The 22,296-nt window shown below is 34.2% G+C and overlaps 1 protein-coding gene and 1 pseudogene across 4 annotated transcripts in view; both read left to right on the top strand.

Moving 5' to 3' along the window:
- The window catches only part of Epc1 (enhancer of polycomb homolog 1), a 94,825-nt gene extending 73,218 nt beyond the window's left edge, over nt 1–21,607 (top strand). For 2 of the 4 annotated variants that reach the window (XM_046448229.2, XM_046448227.2), the window contains exons 3-15: nt 896–1,041; nt 2,837–3,043; nt 3,388–3,536; nt 4,804–4,963; nt 6,986–7,159; nt 7,248–7,337; nt 7,418–7,566; nt 8,569–8,921; nt 16,648–16,766; nt 16,847–16,915; nt 17,726–17,867; nt 17,974–18,337; nt 20,211–21,607. In XM_046448229.2, coding sequence (XP_046304185.1) covers nt 896–1,041; nt 2,837–3,043; nt 3,388–3,536; nt 4,804–4,963; nt 6,986–7,159; nt 7,248–7,337; nt 7,418–7,566; nt 8,569–8,921; nt 16,648–16,766; nt 16,847–16,915; nt 17,726–17,867; nt 17,974–18,337; nt 20,211–20,283 — 2,195 coding nt within the window. In that variant the 3' untranslated portion in view covers nt 20,284–21,607. Of the gene's footprint in view, nt 1–895; nt 1,042–2,836; nt 3,044–3,387; nt 3,537–4,803; nt 4,964–6,985; nt 7,160–7,247; nt 7,338–7,417; nt 7,567–8,568; nt 8,922–16,647; nt 16,767–16,814; nt 16,916–17,725; nt 17,868–17,973; nt 18,338–20,210 lie in introns of those variants that run through there. The other 2 variants (XM_046448228.2, XM_046448230.2) reach the window with 2 other exon arrangements.
- Nucleotides 1,048–2,830, top strand: LOC124095126 (phosphopantothenate--cysteine ligase-like; annotated as a pseudogene).
- Nucleotides 21,608–22,296: the final 689 nt, after the last annotated feature.

Raw genomic sequence — 22,296 nt, 5'->3', positions numbered from 1 at the left:
TGTTAAAAACATTAAATAGGCATTGGCGTATTTTGTGGGTAGTCAGAAAACAGCTAATAGCACACTCTATGAAATATATAAAGTTTAACATTGCTGGTTCATAAAGTACAGATGACATTAGAGAGACTAGGTAAAAAGATCCTCATACCATTTTAGTGTATGAGTATTTAGACTCTAAGGGAGAAGGAATTAACCAAGAGAAGGGCAGGAAATATTTTTATATCAAACTATTTAATATTTTTGCTTATATCAATAACAACCTAGCTTAATTTGGATAAATAATTGAATGGCAAGTGATTCTTGATGACAGATCTGTGAAATAAACCTCACATTTCCATTGTCATGATAGTGATTCTCAAGGAGAATAAATCTCCTTGGCAGGAATGCACTCACTGACAGCTGTCACTGTTATTGGTAGTGGGTTTTAACACTTCATCTTTAACTACCAGTCCCTAAGCTTTTGGTAAAGTAGTTTAATGATCTGTAAGATAGTACTTAAAAATAATGACATAAGGACCTTATCATTTTATATTATGGTAAACTATATGAAATTGCTAATATGTGATTTTTGAGCTACAAAAATGGCATTTCCACATGGTTCCACCAGACACATTTAATAATCCTTTGATGTTTTTAGTAAAGGACTTCTAGTTTATTTGCTTTTAGAGTGGGTGGAGGGTATCCTATTCATTGTCTTTTATCATTTTTATCTATTTGTAGTAAAGATGAATATGAATAATATATCTGTGAACTTAGATTGTTTGTGGCTCTGAAGCAAAATCTAAAAATCTTTTTTCCTTAGAAAATCCAGGTCTTGCTTTTATCCAGACATCTGTGAGAAGTTTTTGTTGATGAATTCACACAGCAAATGATTGTTTACGGTTTCTTATGTCAGCTTTTAGTTTGGATGCTGAACAGCCTGATTATGATTTGGATTCTGAAGATGAAGTATTTGTGAATAAATTAAAAAAGAAAATGGACATCTGTCCATTGCAATTTGAGGAAATGATTGACCGTCTAGAAAAAGGCAGTGGTCAGCAGGTACAATTCCATTTTCATATAATGTATGTATGTACTGTGTAAATGCCTATGTTTTATTGAAATTGCGTGATCCTGAAGGGAGCTAAGGGAGCAGGCTTTGATGTTTAAAAAGTACGAATTCAGGGGCGTGCGCAGGGAACTCCGGCACTGATGGAGGAAATGGACCTCGTCTCCGAGTTCCCCCAGCCTTGGGGTGCTGCTCGCTCTGCCGCGGTTATGGCTCGCTTCGCGGCCGGGCTAGGCGCACAGGGCCGGTGGGTGGTGTTGGTCACGTCAGGCGCCACCAAGGTCCCTCTAGAAGCGCAGCCAGTGCGCTTTCTGGACAACTTCAGCATCGCAGCGGCTCGGTGCAATTTCGGCCAAGGCCTTCCTGGCTGCAGGCTACGGGGTCCTGTTCTTGTACCGCGCTCGTTCCTCTTTCCTCTTTGCCCACCGCTTCCCACTTCAGACCTGGCTGTAGGTCCTGCGGCCTTCTGGCCCAACTAAGTCGGGCGTGCTGAGCCTGGAGGCCGAGGAGAATGCACTCCTGGGCTTCGCTGTGGCTTTGAGGAGCTACCAAGAAGCAGCGGCTGCCGGCACCTTCCTGTCTGTAGAGTTCTCCACTTTGGCAGACTATTTGCATCTGCTGAAGGCTGCTACCCAAGCGCTCAGTCCACTAGGGCCTTCTGCGATGTTTTACCTAGCTGCGGCCCTGTCAGATTTCTATGTTCCTGTCTCTGAAATGCCTGAACACAAGATCCAGTCATCTGGGGACCCACTGCAGATAACAATGAAGATGGTGCCAAAAATGCTTTATTCTTTGGTTAAAGATTGGACTCCCAAAGCCTTTATAATTTCCTTTAAGTTGGAGACCGACCCCTCTATCGTAATTAATCGTGCTCGGAATGCTTTGGAAGTTTATCAACATCAACTGGTGGTGGCTAATATCCTTGAGTCAATACATTCCTTTGTTATTATTGTTACCAAAGACTCAGAAACCAAGTTATTGCTATCAGAGGAAGATGTAGAAAAAGGTATAGAGATAGAAAAGAAGATAGTGGATAATCTTCAGTCTCGACATACAGCTTTTATATGTGACAAAAACTGAACTAAAAAAGTTTTATAGGATCAAAAATTGTTCAGTGGACCAGGGCTCTTATAAATGGAAAGAACAAAGAAAATAAAGGGAAGGTAAAAGTTGTGGTGTGCAGGCAATATGGGCTGGCTTTTTAAAGTGTGAAATCACTAATGTAATTTGGGAATTATATATTCTGCAAAATGTACATCAAAAGTAGCTGAACGCTGAATATCCACCTACTTCATACTGTAGAAGGGGGATTATGGTTGCATAAGTGGTCATGCTTTCAAGATCAAGTATTTGAGTGCCTACTCTGTGCCAGGCCCTGTGCTGAGCTATGAGGATTAAAATGATGAATAAATATGTTTTGCTGGGGAAATGGACATATAAAAAATTAAGTGCAATAAAATGTGTGCCCACAAACCAAAAAAAAAAGTATGAATTCATATCTCATCTCTGCCTATTATTAACCTGTATAATCTTGAGCAATATCTTTAAATTTCTCTGTGGCTCAGTTTCCTTGTCCATAATGTGGATGATAAATTTCATTGTATTATTGTGAAAATTAGATAAAATAATGAGTGTGCTTAGAGCACCTAGCTAAGTGTATAAGGTACAATATGTAAGTTTGCTATTGTATAATACTGTTGTAGTTTTGATTATTGTCATTTAAATTGAGAAATAACAATTTTGAACCCTATATATTATATGAAAATGACACAGTGTTTTTATATTTAGCCAGTCAGTCTGCAGGAAGCCAAACTACTGCTAAAAGAAGATGATGAACTAATTAGAGAAGTTTATGAATACTGGATTAAAAAGAGAAAAAACTGTCGAGGGCCATCTCTTATCCCATCAGTAAAACAAGAAAAGCGAGATGGTTCCAGCACAAATGATCCTTATGTGGCTTTTAGAAGACGCACTGAAAAAATGCAGACTCGAAAAGTAAGTGACTTTGGATTTTTTTTTTTCTTTAAATCTGTAAAAATTATTTATAGTAATTAATCTCAATTCTTTGATTTAATTTTTGTTAAATGTGTCTCTTTACAATTATAATGAAAGATATAATTGAAAATAAGTTGACCTTAAGATTTACTGTAGAGCTGGTACTGGTATATTTTAATGTTAATACTCTTAAAAATCTTATACAAAATTGATTTCCTGGTGATCCATACTCTCTTCTCTTAACCCTTCAAATGTATACATTCTTAAGTATCAGTAACTTGGCTCACAGTGCTACTAATTAGGAGTGCTTATTGACATTAAACAAGCAACTTTAATATTTGCAGAATCGCAAAAATGATGAAGCCTCTTATGAAAAAATGCTTAAGCTGCGTCGAGATCTAAGTCGGGCTGTTACTATTCTAGAAATGATAAAAAGAAGAGAAAAGAGTAAAAGGGAGCTATTGCACTTAACACTGGAAATTATGGAAAAGAGGTAAAGTATATTTTAATAGTATTAGGAAGTATGGTAGCAGTAGCATTTTGGTATATTGAGTTAATTTATTTCCTGAGCAATTATCTGTAATTACAGAATATATACTTTTAATAATAGAAACTGTTTAAATGTGTGATGTGATACTAAGCTTGTATAATTTTACATGTATTCCTGTCTTTATTTTCTTTAAAAGTGACTGGGCTCACTAACTGTGAAATGTATCAGATATTTCTTTCCATTTTGAAATCTCTTTCATTTGTTCTTACTTGTTGTGTATAGGGCTTTGAGAGAGAGAACATTTTTGTATTTTGTTTTGTTCACTTGATAGTACTAATTATTTATATGTATGTATACACACACTTTTTAAATAATTGGGTTTTGTTTGTTTTTGTGGTACTGGGGATTGAACCCAGAGCCTTGTGCATGCTAGACAAGTACTTTACCAACTGAGCTATTTCCCCAGCCCATTAAATAATTGGTGGTTTTAATAAAAAAAGTAAAGAAAAGAAGGGGGAATGGTAGTGAGGTACACAACAAAAACTTCAAGTCTGACTGCCATATTTCTCAGTAAGAAAATCACTGTTTAATTTTTCTGAAAGAAATCACAAGAAATTTGGGTTTTAGTACAGACAGTTACAATTAGTAGGAAATTTCTCAACACCATTTTATGCATTAATTTCTACTTTTCCACCAATCTTTCACCAAAATTGTTAAGGCAAGATTCCAAGTATTCTTTTTTCCCAGTGTCATTATGTGTCAAGAAAAAGCTATGAGACAAAAAAGTAGAAGGAAGAAACAAAAGGATTATTTAATCTTTAATTTTAATAGACATTCAGCAAATAGTTCAGGTTTAACTAGACTTAATTACCTTATGTCCAATTGATGTTTATAATTATATTTCAGTTATAAAATAGTCATAAGGATTTATACTTTCAAAAGTAACTTTTTTAAACTTTATTTTCCTCCCAGCTTTATTTAGGTATAATTGACAAGTAAAGATTGTACATTTTTGTATGTTGATCAGAAGGTATGAAGTTGTGGTCATAAAATGAATAAGTTTTGAAGACCTAATGTACAGAATAGTTAATAACAATGTATTGTATTCTTGAAATTTGCTTCAAGGAAATCAGACCCCCCTACATACTGTGAGGTGATAGATATGTTAATTAGCTTCATCATAGTAATCATTTCACAGTATGTATATTTATCAAAACATCACATGCTCTTTGTATATCATCGTTTTAAACTTCGTTTTTTATCATTTCAGGTATAATTTGGGTGACTACAATGGAGAGATCATGTCTGAGGTTATGGCACAGAGACAGCCAATGAAACCTACTTATGCCATCCCCATCATCCCTATTACTAATAGCAGTCAGTTTAAACATCAGGAAGTAATGGATGTGAAGGAGTTTAAAGTTAATAAGGTGATTAAACTTTTTTGTGATAATAGTATCAGATAATGGGATGATATTTTATCATTAGAATGAGAATAAAAAGTAAAAACACAGCTGGGCACACTGGTGCAAACCTGTAATCCCAGCACCTCAGGAGGCTGAGCCAGGAGGATCAGGAGTTCAAAGCCAGCCTCAACAAAAGCAAGGCACTAAGCAATTGAATGAGACCCTCTCTCTCAATAAATTAGGGTTGCGGATGTGGCTTACAGTCTAGTGCCCCTGAATTCAATCCCCATACCCCCCCACCTCCCGCCCTCCCAAAAAAGTAAAAGCACATAAAAAAGACCCTACCATGAAGTATGCTGCTTATTAAAAAAGCAGAAATTTGTAATTAAAACTTTATTTTGGTTATTTCCTTATAAAGGTAGAGTTTATTACTATATCTGATAAAAGGAGTATTTTACTAGTAGTAGGATTATCAGGTATTGAAGTAATACAAATGAAATATGAAGGGTTAGGGAGAAATAAGTGAAATTTATCTTTTGTGAACACATCTATATGTAAGCAAAATAAAAAGTATAAATAGTAATTCAGGTGTATCTCTTTAATAGTTTGTAATATAGATAGTACATCTAGAAAGTAAGGGTTATACAAGAATTTTTCCTTTTACTTATATAAAGATATGATCCATGGACATTAAAATTTTATACTTAATCTAAATTTTATGTTCCACTTTTATAATTTAACTATGCCTTTAAAATTGAATGGCTATTTTCCTACTTTTAGTATTTTAAATCTATGGTTCCCCTATCTGACTCTCCTGTGTGGTTTTCCCCTACCTGAATCCAGTGTTAGTTACCCTTCAGTTATATTTCCAGATTAAACTCTTATTTAATTCTGATATTACTTTTCTCTCTATGTGCCAGAAATATGAGCCCTCACACTTGCAGGTACTTTAAATTCCTCTAAATTAAGACAGAATTCTTAAAGGGACTGTTTCATTATATTGATCATTTTATTTTATGGTGTTTGGATCCCAAATTTTATTGAGTAAGATCAAGCTTTTTAATTATGTTTTAAAGAAAAATGGTAGCTAATAATGTAGCCATTACAGGAGACCATTTATAATAACTTTTGAATAATGTTTTGCTGTGCAATTAGCTTTCAATTCAAGTCTTTCTTCTCAGTACAACAGTAGAAATTGTAGAAAGATACTTTATAATTGAATAGTTAACTTTTCCCGGTAAACTATAATACCATAAATTACATAAGAATGAATATGAATTCTTAATATGTTTACATACCATAATTTTTGCCATGACCTTTTTCTTCTTAACAAATATGTTTGCCTCTAATTCTTCCTTACCTGTTGCCTACATGTCAAATTCATACTTATCCTAACTTTTGCCATCATCTAACATACATATTTCTAACACGCACTGTGTTCTGTCAACTTAGTCTTGCCTCTGTTTTATCCTGGTGTTTCCCTTATTTAATGATTTTTATATCTGTGTCTTCTGGCACTGCTCAAAATCTAACACTCCAGAAAGACTTGTTATTGTTTAGGTAGCAAGTCCTTACTATTTATGTTTATTACTCTTCAACATTATAATTTTATTTACTACCTTCTTGACAGTTATCTGTAGTTTGCTTTGTGTTTGAGTAAAGTTATTTTTATTATTATTTTTCCTATATTGATTTGTTATTGTTTGAGACTAAGGCCTACATATCACCCCCACTCTTCAGAATTTTCACAGAAAATAAACAGAAATTATGGGAGCCAGTGGCAAATACTGGAGAACTTCTGTTCTATCTTTATACTTTCTTTAAAACAAAATGATTTATAGAACTATGTTAGATTGTATAATATACTCATGCTTTCACAGAGATCAACTTCTTTACAACGTAAGATGACCAGACATAAAAGTCTTACCTTATGAATATGAATACCTTCATCATAGCAATAAGCTTCTTTTTTTTTTAATTTCAAAAAAACTGAAATTTTGTAAAACATGGTTTCTAGTATATAATTAATTCACATCTTTGTTGCAGCAAGATAAAACTGATCTTATCCGACCGAAACGGAAATACGAAAAGAAGCCCAAAGTCTTACCGTCGTCTGCTGCTGCTACTCCTCAACAGACGAGTCCTGCACTGCCAGTCTTTAATGCTAAAGATTTAAATCAGTATGACTTTCCCAGCTCAGATGAAGAACCTCTCTCCCAGGTAAAAATATGAGAATGTCTCTATTAACATAGGAGAGGAATGTAGAAAGTCACATGCTTAACCTGTTTCATTTATTTTGTATTTAAAGGTTTTGTCTGGCTCTTCGGAAGCTGAGGAAGAGAATGATCCTGATGGTCCTTTTGCTTTCCGTAGGAAAGCAGGCTGTCAGTACTATGCTGTAAGTTTCAGACCTTATTTGTAAATAACATTCTATTTGCATTTAACTGATGAAATAAAATAATTTGGACTTTCTTTTAGCCTCACTTAGACCAAACTGGCAACTGGCCTTGGACTAGTCCTAAGGATGGAGGATTAGGGGATGTGCGATACAGATACTGCTTGACTACTCTCACCGTACCCCAAAGGTGTATTGGATTTGCACGAAGACGGGTTGGGCGCGGTGGAAGGTAAGGTATTTCAGCATCCCGGTATAGAATATTTTAGACGGTAAAGTAATCAAATTCAGAGTTTAAAGTAAGACAGTCCTTCTAAACAGCTTACCAGTTACTGTTTGCTGTTCTTAACTGATTTGTTGACTGAAATATTTTTGCCTCTGCTATTCGTTTCATATACAACCATAGCTTACATAATGTATAACTATTAATGAATCCCAAATGAATTTCCTTTTCTTCCCAAGGTGGAATACCTCAGTTAAATTATCAAGGGATAGAATTCTAAGAAAAGGCAATGGATGAATGTAAATAAATCCTTATTGCACATACTGTATTAAGCTAAACAAGACTATAAAAAAATGTTGGGTTCTGGGAGAAGGGACTCAAATAGGCCCAAAACTGTCATGTTAACTAAAATAATGGTTTGTCTAACTTTTTAACTAAAAGAATCCATATGTGACCCAATCTTTACATCCCAGTTTGTCAGGATTTAATTTTTCTTCCTACATAGTCTAAAGACCTTTGTGAGTTGTTGGGGAAGGAAAGGAATTGCAGAGTCGCTGAAAACAAAGATAAATAAAATTTTTGGTTGACAACCAACTGAAAAATAGAACCTGTATCAAAAATTGAGATTTTTGAGCCTGACGTGGCTATAAACTCAGCGACTCTAGAGGTTGACGCAGGTAGCTTTAGCAACCTAATGAGGCCCTAAGCAACTTAGCAAGATCCTATCTCAAAATAAAAAATTTATAAAAGGTGGCGGGGGTATAGCTAAGGATGTGAGTCAGTAGTTTAGCTCCTCTGGTTTAGTCCACAGTGCCCCCCACCTCAAAAAAAAAAAGAAAAAAATGAGATTTTGGCCTAAAAGAGCCAAAAACTGAAATAATCAACTTTATCTTATGATTTTAAATACTTAGTACGCTTTTATTCCATTTTTTTAAGTTGAGATAGAAAAATCTTTTATATAATCTCTGAATTGCGATTTTAAGTAAACATTACATGTCTTATTTTTAATAGGGTCTTACTGGACAGAGCTCATTCAGAATATGACAGTATGTTTCGCCATCTGGATTTGGAAATGCTTTCCTCACCACAACATTCTCCAGTCAATCAGTTTGCCAATACCTCAGAAACAAATACCTCGGACAAATCTTTCTCTAAAGACCTCAGTCAGATACTAGTCAATATCAAATCATGTAGATGGCGGCATTTTAGGCCTCGGACACCATCCCTACATGACAGTGACAATGATGAACTCTCCAGTAGAAAATTATATAGGAGTATAAATCGAACAGGAACAGCACAACCTGGGACCCAGACATGCAGTACCTCCACGCAAAGTAAAAGTAGCAGTGGTTCAGCACACTTTGGTATGTTTATTTGTGATGTACATTTCTATAGACATAAAGTGTTGGGCTTGTCCAATTTGGGGGGGTATATGGTCTGTTGTAATAAGTACTTTTTTGAATCCTGTTCAGTCATACTATTGCTGTAGTCTCTAGGTGTGTGTCTTCATTTACCCACACATACAAAGGTGATTTGTTACTACTGAATGTGTGATATTTGTTCCTGAATGAAGTCTGTGAACCACAACATTCATCAGTCATTTTCAGTTAATATGAAAAGAAAATGGAGCCTACTTGTTAACTGTTTTATGCTTGAATACTTCTAGTCTTTTATTTTAGTCTGCTTAAATGTAATGATGAATAGACAATAGGTATGTATAACTTTCATGCTGACACAATAATAATTTAGAAAACTATGAGAAACAAACTACATTTTCAGAAAAAAAAATTAAGCTAAAGAGTTATTTTAGTATTTAATTTTTTTCCCATAATATTGACTTTATTATTATGCCTATATTGTGAAATGTACGTAAAATAAATGCTCTCTACTTAAAATATTCCTTTAATCTTAGCTTTCTATTTTATTATTATTTTTTAACTATTTTTATAGTTGTAGATGGACAGCATGCCTTTATTTTACTTGTTTACTTTTATGCGGTGCTGAGGATTAAACCCAGTGCCTCACATGTTTGAGGCAAGCACTCTGCCACTGAGCTACAGCCCCAGCCTCTATTATTATTTTTTAAAATATAGTTTAGTTGTAGGTGTCAATGAACCTTGTTAGCCAAGCACTCTACCACTGAGCTACATCCGAGCCCTTAGCTTTCTATTTACAGATTATAGAAATACACTGTTAAAAGCATGTCACTACAACTTTTTAAGGAATTTAAATACAGATTTTTGAAAGTATTAAAAAGGTCTTTATTCCCTAATCATCTGTTAAGGTTACACTTTATAAATATGAACATTTGCTCTTACTCTTGAAGTCCTCAAGAAAATGTTCCAAAAACTAATTTACTTCGGTTACAAAAAAGTACTTTCATGAAATGGGAGTCTTTCAGCTCATGAGAAAAATTATCACATTTCAGAAATCAACTAGAAAATAAACAGCTTTTCTGAGGCCTAACTTTATTTATAATTCCATTAATTTTAGTGTCTTTATCACAAAAAGCCAGGTTTTCTCTGCTGTATAGGCTTAAAAACAAAATGAAAAACTTCCAATATGAAGACTTACATACATTGTGAGTATGGAGATTTTAAAAGTCTAAACTTATAATAGTTTCTGATAATTAACCTTTTTGAGCTGTATAAAATCCTTTGAGACTTCTCAAATAACTGTTTCATCAATCCACATCTACTTTTCTCCCTAAAATAGAGAAATGAACTTATATATTCTAAAGATTTTATTATGATCCTTTTCATGTGGTTATTTTGGGTTCTACTTACATAGGCATATGAATGTCAGTTGTAAAACTTACTTGACATTTAAAATGTGAACATTACCAAAATGAGCTGAAAAAATTTTTTAGTAACCTCATAGTTGTTGTTCTTAATCATTTCTTTTCCCCTAGATATCTATTTTGTTTATTGAAAGATGGAGGTATCTTTTCCTGTTGGTACTTCTTTTCAATTTTCTCTTAAATTTTGCCAGATTTTTCTATATAGAATAGATGTCTACAGACTACTATAGGTTAACAATATTTATTCTTTCATATTTGTGAATATCCCAGAGACCTAAAGCTTTTCTTTTTTACACTCTAAATTACAATTAAGTTGTATCTAATGTGTATTTGAGATAAGTGAATTCCAACTATTGGCCCCTGGAGAAAAGAACTAAAATTTAGCAGTTTACATGTTATACCTACCTATAAAGCATTTCTGCTGAATGGGTTCTCCAAAGTGAGCCTAGAATGGGAGAAGAGAATCTATTTGCTGTTTTCTTACAGTGTTCCAATTTGCTACTTTATTCATAGATTAAAAATCTCTCCTCTTTTATATCATTGTAATTTTAAAAAAGAATGTTTTTCATACAGCATGGTCCCCAGACAGAAACCACATTTCTTCATTTGGGACTTAAAGAAACCCACAAAACCCTGATTTGATCTGATGCTAGAGAAAACACTGTGTTTAGTTTATTGAAAGAGAAGTTTGACATACTCCAAAGGAATTTTCAAGGCTTAATTTTGACTGTACTGACTTACCCATCATATCATATATTAATCCCTTAATATACTTCCCTGTTGCTTAAGCCAAATATGTGGATTATAATTTTAGTCATGTTTTGATTATCCAGTTATAAATATTAAGATTTATACTTATGTGATGACACTAGTGATGCCTTCTGGTCCGACTCCCTTTTAATCATGTTTGAGGTCTTCTTTACTCTCATTTAAAAATTTTTTTTTGGAGCAGGGGGTAGTTGCATATGGACAGAATGCCTTTATTTTTATCTGTTTATTTTTATGTGGTGCTAAGGATCAAACCCAGTGCCTCACACATGCTAGGCAAGCGCTTTGCTACTGAGCTACAGCCCCAGCCCATCTCATTTTTAAATAGAAAATTCTAATTTATCCAGTTATAAATATTAAGATTTATACTTATGTGATGACACTAGTGATGCCTTCTGGTCTTCTAGTGAAGTGCATAAATTTTAACACACCAACTTTTATAACCTCTGTTTCAGTTGCTCAGAATCTGTTTTGCTTTCTTCCCAGTCTTGGCCATTTTGCAGTTATGTAAGCAAAAAGATATGCTGATGACTCAGGTGTTAGGTAGCCTTCTAATTCAGGTGTTATTGAGTACTTGGTCCTCTGCATACTATGTAGCAGAATAGCACAGTGTTGAGGAAGTTAGAAAGACTTGAATGTATATTTAGAATTTCTGGGACTAGGTTTTCGTATTTAAATTGCTTTTTTTTAAAAATTATTTAATATGTTATTTGGAAAGTTTCCAGGTACAGTTATCTATTTTTTTTTTTTTAAATATACAGTAATACCTTTGAAAATTTAGTGTTTTTTCAGTGACTCAGTATTCATTTCTGTGTGTTTGAGTTTGGGAGATATCAAATAAAAACATTAATATATTTCATACGTAGAGGGAATTCTTACATACTCCTAATATAATTCAGAAAAACTGAAAAGAGAAGATGACATTTAAACCAGAATGATCACGTTCAGGATTTTAATTCCTAGTTTCCAATAAAATTTCAGCAGCACTGTAAATAATTTTTCTAAGCTCACATATCTATACTACAGATCTGATTTGTTTTCATAAGTGAAGAGAAGATCTATGACTAGAATCTTATTTTAAATCTCAGTAGGTATAACTTAACCACTTTAGTGTATAACAGATATTTAATCTTACTATGGAAAAGGAACTGTAGATTTGAGCACTAAATATTTTAATCACTATATTTTGTAACTCTGCAGGACCTTAATTGTTATACCAGTGTTTCAAAATTACGTATTTTTCACAGTAGAAAATAGATATAGTGCACAGCATAATGAGCAGAGTGAAGCAGAGCATGTAGTACAATGCACTAGTAGTTTTTCCACAGTTGTAAAGCAACATTAAAGAAATGTCACACTAAGAGCAATATTTACTACAAATAATTTTCATGTTCAGGTCAACCACAATCAAATGTGTTCTAGTCTATTCATAGTTTGCCACCAAATGAATGACAACAAACTTTGGGTTTCAAATTGGATTTCTAAAGGGCTGAAAAGGGCTCATGAACCTTATCAATTCAAGCTCATTAATTATGGAATCTTACTTTAGTAAACTACCTGGATTCATTTCACTTTGTATTTATTTCTTTTGAAGTTACCTTTTTCTTATATTGAAAGAATTTTCTGCCTGTGTACTGCTCAAAGAAATTTCTAATTCAGCAGTATCTTTTAAAATAGGTTTTGGGGGTTTTGTTTGTCTCTAACAAAATATACCTTTTGATAATCTAGACTCCGTCTTCCCTAACTGAATTTTGAAATTGTTTATTTCTTTCTTTTTTTAATTTTTTAAATATTTGTTTTAGTTGTAGGTGGACACAATAACCTTTATTTCATTTTTATGTGGTGCTGAGGATGAAATCCAGTGCCTCACGTGTGCTAATCAAGAGCTCTACTACTGAGCCACAACCCCAGCTCCTGAAATTGTTTGTTTCTTTCTAAGCACCTGTCACCCTGCCCACCTAACCCCTTTAGAGCATTTTAGTAGAGTTGCTCCAGTTATAGGAGTATGACTACTAAGCAACAGGTGCTGCTGGGCCACATCATGGTTTTGTAAAGTCGGGTGATTTCACACAAATTCCTTCCCAGAAAATTGGTTAGTTAGGAGGCTACAAAAAAAAGGGGGGGGGGGCTTCTATCTTTTGAATTTCTAATAAGGGAAAAATTCATCTTTCTAAATCAAATTATTTTAGGTTGAGTGATTTTGGTTAGAAAGTTTGTCCATATAGTGAACCAAAAGTTGTCTCCTTAAATTTAAACCTACAGGTTTGTGTTTTACCTGTGGAAGCATCTGAGTGAGTATGCTTACTCTCCAACATCATATTGCCCTTCGAATACGAAAGTCTTGGCATGCTTCCTTCCCTAGTCCTAATCCCCAGCTTTTAATTGTAGCCTGCACATGACTGTTCTCTCCTATATAGAGTCTTGTCAGGTGCTCTACATGTGATGATTTTTAAATTACTTGACTCATACTGTTGGTACATAAAAGTTTATTTCTTGAAAATGATATTAAACCTAAAGCAAAATTTTTGTCTATTTGTTTTTAAATTAAAACACTTGATTGATTTGATGGGAATTTTTTGTTTTTCTCTTCCCCTACTGAATATCTGTTTGATTGCAGAAATTTCTTGATCTCTAATATGAGATTATATGAGGAAATATTAAGAGTTTCTCCTGATCTCAGTCTTTTGTTTGTTTCTTTGTTTGATACTGTGAAAGTGTTCTATTTCTAGATTTGGTCTTATGTCCGTAATAACCCTATTTGTGTGAATTATATATTTGACCTCCACACCAATATCTGGAGGCAAGTGTGCAACAAAATTTTCTACTTCAGTGAGACTTAGGGCAGTATGGTCATTTTTGCTTTTCACTTAGCATTTAATTAGATGGGGGCGGGTTGGTACCAGGGATTGAACTCAGGAGCACTCAAACACTGAGCCATATCCTTAGCCCTATTTTGTATTTTATTTAGAGACAGAGTCTCACTGCGTTGCCTAGCATCTCGCTTTTGCTAAGGCTGGCTTTGAACTCTCGTTCCTCCTGCCTTAGCTTCCCAAGCTGCTGGGATTACAAGTGTGCGCCACCATGCACAGAACAATTAGATTTTTGAATTATAACAACTGAGCACTTATTGATTTTCTGTAGCTATAATAATATAAAACCCAGTTCAGATCATATTTGCCCAAATTTACTATTTTACCATTGTCCAGGTTTTTCTACTCATTCATATATCCTTCTTTTGGCTTGGAATTTTATTTTTCAGGAAAAAAAAAAAGTAAAATCTTAGTATTTCATATAGCTGGAAAGAACCTAATAATCTCCTAATATAATCTCTTTCACATTTAAATGAAGATACTGAGTCACAAAACAAATACCTTGCTCAAAAATACTCAGCCAATTATGGTGGAGCTAGGGGCTACAAATACCTAGGTATCTTGGCCCCTAAACCATTATTTTTTATTACCTTCCCTACCAGCCTCTGTGTTGCTGTTTCTTTTAGACCATTTAGCAAAAACATTAGTCAAAATTTTATAACTAGACTCTGTAAACAGTATAACAGTATCTAAGAAATAGACTAACAGTGATCTAAAATGTTGTGTAATTTGTGATTTAATTGTTGCTTGCATTTTTATTTCTAAACCCATATTAGGAGGAAGTTAACAGTTGTTTAAAAAATGAAATTCATCAAATTCTCAAGACTCATTAAAATGTTAATTTAAATAGAACAAAAATGTTTGGAATATTCTGTATTGATTTCCAAGTAATTATCACTAAAATTTTAATTAAAACACATTTTCAAGAATTTCAAGAATACTTTCTTTCATGTAAATGAAAGTTTATATGAAGGTTTTCAGTGAATACTAAATTACTGTTTTTCTAGATAAGTAATGACTTGATCTTCCAGAAATGTTTCAAAGCATAAGGATAAATACTATATAAATTACGAACATTCTTTCACGGCAGCATTAACGTGTGTAAAGTCTCTTCAAGTTTTGACCCTGTTATATGGAAATGGTTGGTCATGTTGATGAAAGTTACTTTTCTACCAGTATTCATCTAACATCAATAAATCTTATGTAGATTTCAGGTCTGTAGATTACAGTATAATAGGAAAGGAATTAATGAAAGGACAAATTTGTAACACAGACACAAAATAAGAAAACCAACAGTAGACTTTTTAGAACAAGAAATTACTTTTTTGCTCTTGTAGAACAAGAATTTAGTTCAGCTCATGTACAAAAGCCTGGTTAGACATGAATAACTTTTGAGTCTTCCTTGAATTCTATTTCATGATTTTCTGATCCATTCAAAATATTATGGAATTTGTTACCTAAACATTTTCTAGTTGTATCAGACAGAAACAATATCCTGGGATATAGCCAGAGATTCTTTGAGTTATAAGTAAAAACTATAAAACTTGATGAAGTGATATTCTAACTAAATTATTAGCAGTTAAACAACAAAGTAGGTGAAATATTTTGTAAACATCAAACTTTAGATTGAGGAAATTTGCATGATTTATAGATTCCCTCGTACCAGGGATGCATGATAACCTCTTTTTGTTTTGTTTACTCAGACATGACAGGCTTCTTAAAGAAGCCTTTAAAGTTAGGTATATTGTGATTGTATGTGCTTTTTTTTTCTTTCTTTTTTTTCTTTTTTTAATTGGCAAAAAAATTTAAAAAAGAAAAAGGTTTCCTTTTTAAAAACTGCACACACTTTTTGGGGGGGTAATAAATGAACATTTTTTTGTTTGTTTTTTTTAGAACTGAGCTCTCCATAGACAAACATAAGTAGCATAACACAGTGTCTTTCCTCAGACATCATTCTGTACAGTAAATCAACATAAACAACTCCGTTCTTATTGACTGGATTTTTTCCAGGTGGGTTAATTGGGTGGGGAAAATTAATTAACCTTAACATTGGAACCTCTTTTCTTCCTGTTAAACTTAAAAGAATGGGTTCTTTAAAAAAAAAAAAAAGAAATAAACCAAAACCTTACCTTTCATATAGAGGAAATCTTTGTAATGACTAAAATTAGAAAATATGTAGAAGTTAGTATTTATACACAAAACTATTAGGGATCATCTGAAAGCATTGGAAGGTAATGTGGATAAAATAGAAACCAAATGGTAATTAGATTTCTTTTCAATTTCAGTGCAAAGTTGAATTCCAAATCTATGGATTAAAAAAGCTGATATGACTTTTCTACACTGTCTAACACAAGCGTCACAGCTTTACAAAAATAATGGCGTTGAAACTTGGGAAGTGAGCAGTTCTCTTTCCTATGTTTATATCAGGAAGCTTAACTTTCTTTTTCTTTAAATAAAAGCCATTCTCATAAAATGTGGTAGCAAAAATGCTGAAATTTCCATTTGGAAGTGATCTTTAACAGGATCATGAGCCTTTATCAAATGCTTTAATTTTGCACAAAAACTTTTTTAACATTGGATTTATTTTAGTATTATAAGATGTATATAATACCTTGTACATTTTTGTAAAGTGTGTCCTCATTTTATGTTCAGCATTTACAGCCGAACAATACCAGCAACACCAACAGCAACTGGCACTAATGCAGAAACAGCAGCTTGCACAAATTCAGCAACAGCAAGCAAATAGTAATTCCTCCACCAACACTTCACAGGTGAGGGATTTGTCTGTCTTATGATTATCCCTCATTGTTTCCCACCAGAGTTCATCTCTAATTACCAACTGTTGTCATAGAACCTTGCATCTAACCAGCAGAAAAGTGGCTTTCGCCTGAATATACAGGGTTTAGAAAGAACATTTCAGGTGAGTATGGAAGCTATTGCCTCTGCTCCCTATTTAAAAAAGTAAAAAAGCATAGTTAAATGAAATGGAGAACAATGTCTACGAGTCTGACCTGTAGTCTATTAATGTGCCTCTTTGATATGTAACCCTACCCAGTTCATTTTCTTAGGCCTTTTAATTATTAAGACTTTAAATGTTATACCAAAATAACTTCTTTTACTCTTGAAAGAGATCACTCTGTGAAGCCTAAAGCATGATAAATATTTGCCATTTAGACACATTTAATGCTAAAAGGCCAAGATTTCAATCTCTTTAAGAATCTTTCAGGAAACTTTATTGTTAAAAATTCAACAAGCCTCTCAATTTTTAGGTTAAATAATGATGTCATCATTTCCTACCTCCATTTCTTAGGGGGTAGTTATCTTATAATCCCAAAGGTGCCTTTGGTTGTGTGTGGGAGTGTGTGTTAGCTGAAAAGATGTTTACATATTCATTCATTCATTATGTGTATTTGCAAATCACTGAAATGTTGTAGTGGCATATTTCTTGTCCAGCATTTTGGGTTGGAGTTTGGAAGTTTGCTATTCCCACATTATAAAAAGGCCTTTTTGGTAATTGACTTGTACATATGTATTATTGCATAAAATCAAAATTCATAACCCTTTAGTTAGACAGACTTTTCATTCCTTGAATGTATGACTATCAAAAGAGAAATTTAGTGGTTTGCCATTTTTGTTTAGAATCAAATGGATTTTGGTATACCTTTGTAGCTTTAATATTAATTTGAGACTAAGTTATACTGATTAGATTTCTTTTGCATTTTCTTTCTAGGGTTTTGTTTCTAAGACTTTGGATTCTGCTAGTGCTCAATTTGCTGCTTCTGCTTTGATGACATCAGAACAACTGATGGGATTCAAGATGAAGGATGATGTGGTGCTTGGAATTGGGGTGAATGGTGTCCTTCCAGCCTCAGGTAAGGATAAAGACATTTAAAAGTTGGCTTTGATTATATTTGTAACATTTGTAATACAAGCCACAAGTTGCATAATGTTTAGACACTTCTTTCTTTTTCTCTCCAGGAGTATACAAGGGCTTACACCTCAGTAGTACTACACCAACAGCACTTGTACATACAAGTTCATCAGCAGCAGGTTCAACTTTGTTACAGCCTTCAAATATTACACAGACTTCAGGTTCCCACAGTGCACTGAGTCATCAAGTAACTGCTGCCAATTCTGCAACAACTCAGGTTCTGATTGGGAACAAGATTCGATTAACTGTACCTTCATCAGTTGCCCCTGTAAACGCTATTGCCCCCATAAATGCACGACATATACCTAGGACTTTAAGTGCTGTTCCATCATCTGCCTTAAAGCTGGCTGCCGCAGCAAACTGTCAAGTTTCTAAGGTCCCATCTTCATCCTCTATAGATTCAGTTCCAAGGTGAGCAATTGTTTTAAGCCTAAAATTTTTACCTGTTTCTCTGTTTGTTCTTTGCCTTTTATATGTTATAAATGTATAGACGGGGGCTGGGGATATAGCTCCTTGCCTCTCATGCACAAGGCCCTGGGTTCAATCTGCAGCACCACAAAAAAAGGAAAAAAAAAAAAGTATAGATGAAGCAGGGCCTAGTGGTATACTCCTATAATCCCAACTAACTGGGAGACTGGGGAAGGAGGATCACAAGTTCAAGACCAGCCTCAGCAACTTAAAGAGCATCTGTCTCAAAATAAAAAATTAAAAGGGCTGGGGGGTAGCTCAGTGGTAAAGTGACCCTGGGTTCAGTCACTAGTAACCCCCCCCACCCCCCACCCCAAAATATAGATGATAATTGATTCAGGGACTAAGCAGATGAGTGTTGTAATTCAATATTAATGAAGAAATTGAACTGAATGGTATAGTGAATATTGCATATATGATTTGAATACCCCTTTCTTAGGATGACAATAGCTTATAATGCTCTCACTTTTCTTTATCCTTTTGATGTTCTCTTTAAAATGTTCCTCATGTTTGTGATTTATTTCCATAGCTTCTTGTGTAAATAGTTAGAATCAACAGAACCTACCACCACTAGAATACTAAACTGCTCTTAATGATGATTTAGAGAATATACTCCAGATCAGTTCTTAATCAAGCTATTATTTCCTGTGCTCATTTATTTTCTTGAGTTTCAATATTTGGGGATTTTTGCTCAAGTCTTTGTTTTAAATATTAATGGTAATTAAAATCTTATTGTTTATAAGGTTACTAGAGGAGAAACAAAAGAGACAAGAGTTTTTGGTTAGTTAAAAATAAGCTTTAAAGTTTGAAAAGTTAATGTACGAAAAATTGTCTACAGGTATCTTAAAGCATTCTGAGCTTATTAGGCATACAGATGATGGATATAATTTCAATACTAAGAGAAATCGTTTCACTCCAGGGGAGTTCTGGGAATGTCCTTCAAAGTATGATACTATATCAGGAAAGAAGAAAAAGCATTTCAGTTAGGTGGAATGGGAAATGAAAATACTAAGTTAGGAAAGTGTTTAGTGGTTAATAAGTAAACTCTCCCAGAGGTTTGGGAATGTTAGTGGTTGATGTTGGAATGGCAGGGAAAGGCTAGACTGTGGAGCATCTTGAATGCCAGGTGGACATTTGACTTCCTAGAGCAAAGTTTTGTAGCAACACGTTATAGTCTTTAGTTTATAAACTCACGTATATCTGTTCTAAATTAAAACAGTAGTCATTGCCTGTTGAATACCAATTCATTTTTACTGGGTCTAGTCAAAGCTAACCAATCAGTCAAGTATAGTTCACACACACACACGTATGTATGTATGGAGCTTTTTATATCCCTATCCCTTTGTTTAAAGGTAGGAAACAGATCTGGCAGATACTCGGCCATTGTAAAATTAGAAAACTAGTGTTCTGATTATTACTAGCTCAGTAGCTGTCCTGCTTAACAGCATGTATTAGGATGTTGACTTAAAGTCCTAACATGATAGTCATGTTTACTCCTACTTATAAAAGTTTTCATATAAGAGGAAAGTGAAACTATAGTCACCTAAACTTGGGAATTCTTTGTGTTATTAACATCTAGATTACTTGGGTGCTATGACAGTTTTATTGGTGACATAGTTGACCGTGGGATTTAAAGTTGACATCAGCCTGATTTCTGACTGTATATTCATGATAATAAACTAAAATGATTCATATTCCTTTCTCTGCTATCTTATCCCAATAATCATTTCTTCTTGTTATTAAAAATAAACTTTTTATTGGGAAGATAATCTTTATCAGTAGCAAATAAGTAATTGGTTGAACTTTATTTCAACAGGGAAAATCATGAATCAGAAAAGCCAGCATTGAACAACATAGCAGACAATACAGTGGCAATGGAGGTGACGTAGCTTCCTCAGGAGTGGAACTGCAGCCTGGGGACTTGATTAGGTGCTATGCATCAGTAGCATTTTGAATGCAAGGGATGATGGAATGCAGCACATGCGTTTCTGTGGCAGCTGTGGGGACTTAACAGCAATGCTCATCTCTCATGCTTCAATTTTTCTTTTCTTACTGTTAATAGGAAAAAAAATCAACATCTGTAAATTACGAATACAGCAATTATCTGTACAGTACTGCATATTTGTAATACCCTTGTATATATGTTACTTGAATACAGAAATGTTCATTTGTGATGCTTTGCACTTGGGGGTGGGGGGTGGGGGGGAAATAAATTGCAACAAAGAGTGTGAGATGTGAGATTGTATAGAGATGAAGTGTCATCACATCATGTGCATGGTGCGGAACCTGCTGTTTTATCTATTTATTGTGCCGTGTTTACAGTTTTTTGTACACTGTACCTTCATTGGTTCCTGTGCTGTAGTAAATGTGTTAGGTAGCTGTGGACTCCTTGGTATTTTGTAAATGGTATAACATAACTTGGTTCCCCTCTGGGTCCTTGAGTTTTCTGTGTATCATGTGAAAAAAATGGTGACATACATACAGAATTTTACAAAAAAAAGAAAAAAAGAAAAAAAAAAGGCATCAGTTTTTTAAAAACGGGGAATGTACTGTTAAATGGGGATCTTCCTGGTCTACTATCATTAGGACAAGTAACAAGCTAAAAATGAAGTCTCTTGAATCTTCCCATCCCCACTTGGCCCACAGAGCTGTGGGTGGTTTCTGGTACTTAAAGCACTAATGTTATGTTGCTGCTCTACAAACAGCCCAGTAGTCCCATTTCCTTCCACACCAAAAAGTGTTAAATCAAGTATGCAAATGGAGTCCTTGCAACTGGAGTTTATGTTGTCTTGCCCTTTTTTTAGCACACACAAAAAAAAAAATGTACTTTTTTATTGTCGAATTGTTTAAAAGACTTCATTCTTTACTTGTTCTTACAAAAAGGATATAAGGGAGAAGAATGCAGTAATTGCTGTACGTGTATCATCATTCCAGTTTCTAAAAACAGCCAGCCAGCTTTTTTCCTTTTAAGATTCTCCAGAAGGCTGCAAGGCCAGAACCACAAATATCGGGTGCCTTCCTTTGGAAATTTTTGACCTCTCTTCTGTGAAGAGATTGGTACTTAACAGACTACTACTAGTGCTTTGTCAGTACCGAAGTCTGAATGCCCAGTCCAATGGCATACATTATCCTTAAGGTTTTTAATCCCACCTGGAAAAATTGTGATAGAATTCTCACAAAATAAACCCAGGGCATTACATGTTGACAAACTAATGTGTAGTGGTCTTTTGCTTTTATTTTCAACCTGAGAACTTTTGTGTGACTTTGATTATAATCATTCAGTAGTTTGGGGGGTGTGTGGAAGTGGGGAGTGATAACTTCAAATCCACTCTTTTCAAAAATTATTTATTGAATGACTACTATGCCTAGGACTGTTGTAGGTTCAGTAAAAAGTGAAAAGAGAAAAAATCCCTGCCTTTGTGGAGCTTATAATTTAATTGGAGAACAGAAATTAATACAATGTAAGATGTATTATACTAAGTATTATCAAGTCCCCAGTAAAGCAAGGAAGAAAAAAAGCAGTGCTACATGAGCTAGAGGTTGCAGTCTTTCATACAGTGATCAAGAAAGAGCTCACAAGTGCTCTTGACCACAGACATGAAGATAAGGAAAAATGTTCCAGGCAGAGAGAAAAAAAAAGTACAAAGATCCAGAGGTAGGAGTGTGCCTTATATGCTAAAAGAACAGCAGTAGAGTCTCCATTAGATATCCAGATGCGTCTAGTAAGTAGTAGTACATGAAAGTATGGAGTTTGGAAGAAACGTTTACCTGGAGATAAAAATCTGAGAGTCATATTCACAGTTGAAGTTTATGGCCATGAATTTGGGTGAGATCACCCAAGAGAGGAGAATCAACTCTGAATTATAGCTGTCAATGATGGAGTGTTATAGAGTCGTTTTTAC

This window comes from Marmota monax, unplaced genomic scaffold, assembly GCF_021218885.2.
Source record: "Marmota monax isolate L192 unplaced genomic scaffold, Marmota_monax_Labrador192_F-V1.1 WCK01_AAM20220418_F8-fsc00066, whole genome shotgun sequence".
In the NCBI taxonomy this organism is placed as follows: Eukaryota; Metazoa; Chordata; class Mammalia; order Rodentia; family Sciuridae; genus Marmota; species Marmota monax.
The sequence above is the reverse complement of the archived record's forward strand: the minus strand, read 5'-3'. Positions and strand labels throughout refer to the sequence as shown.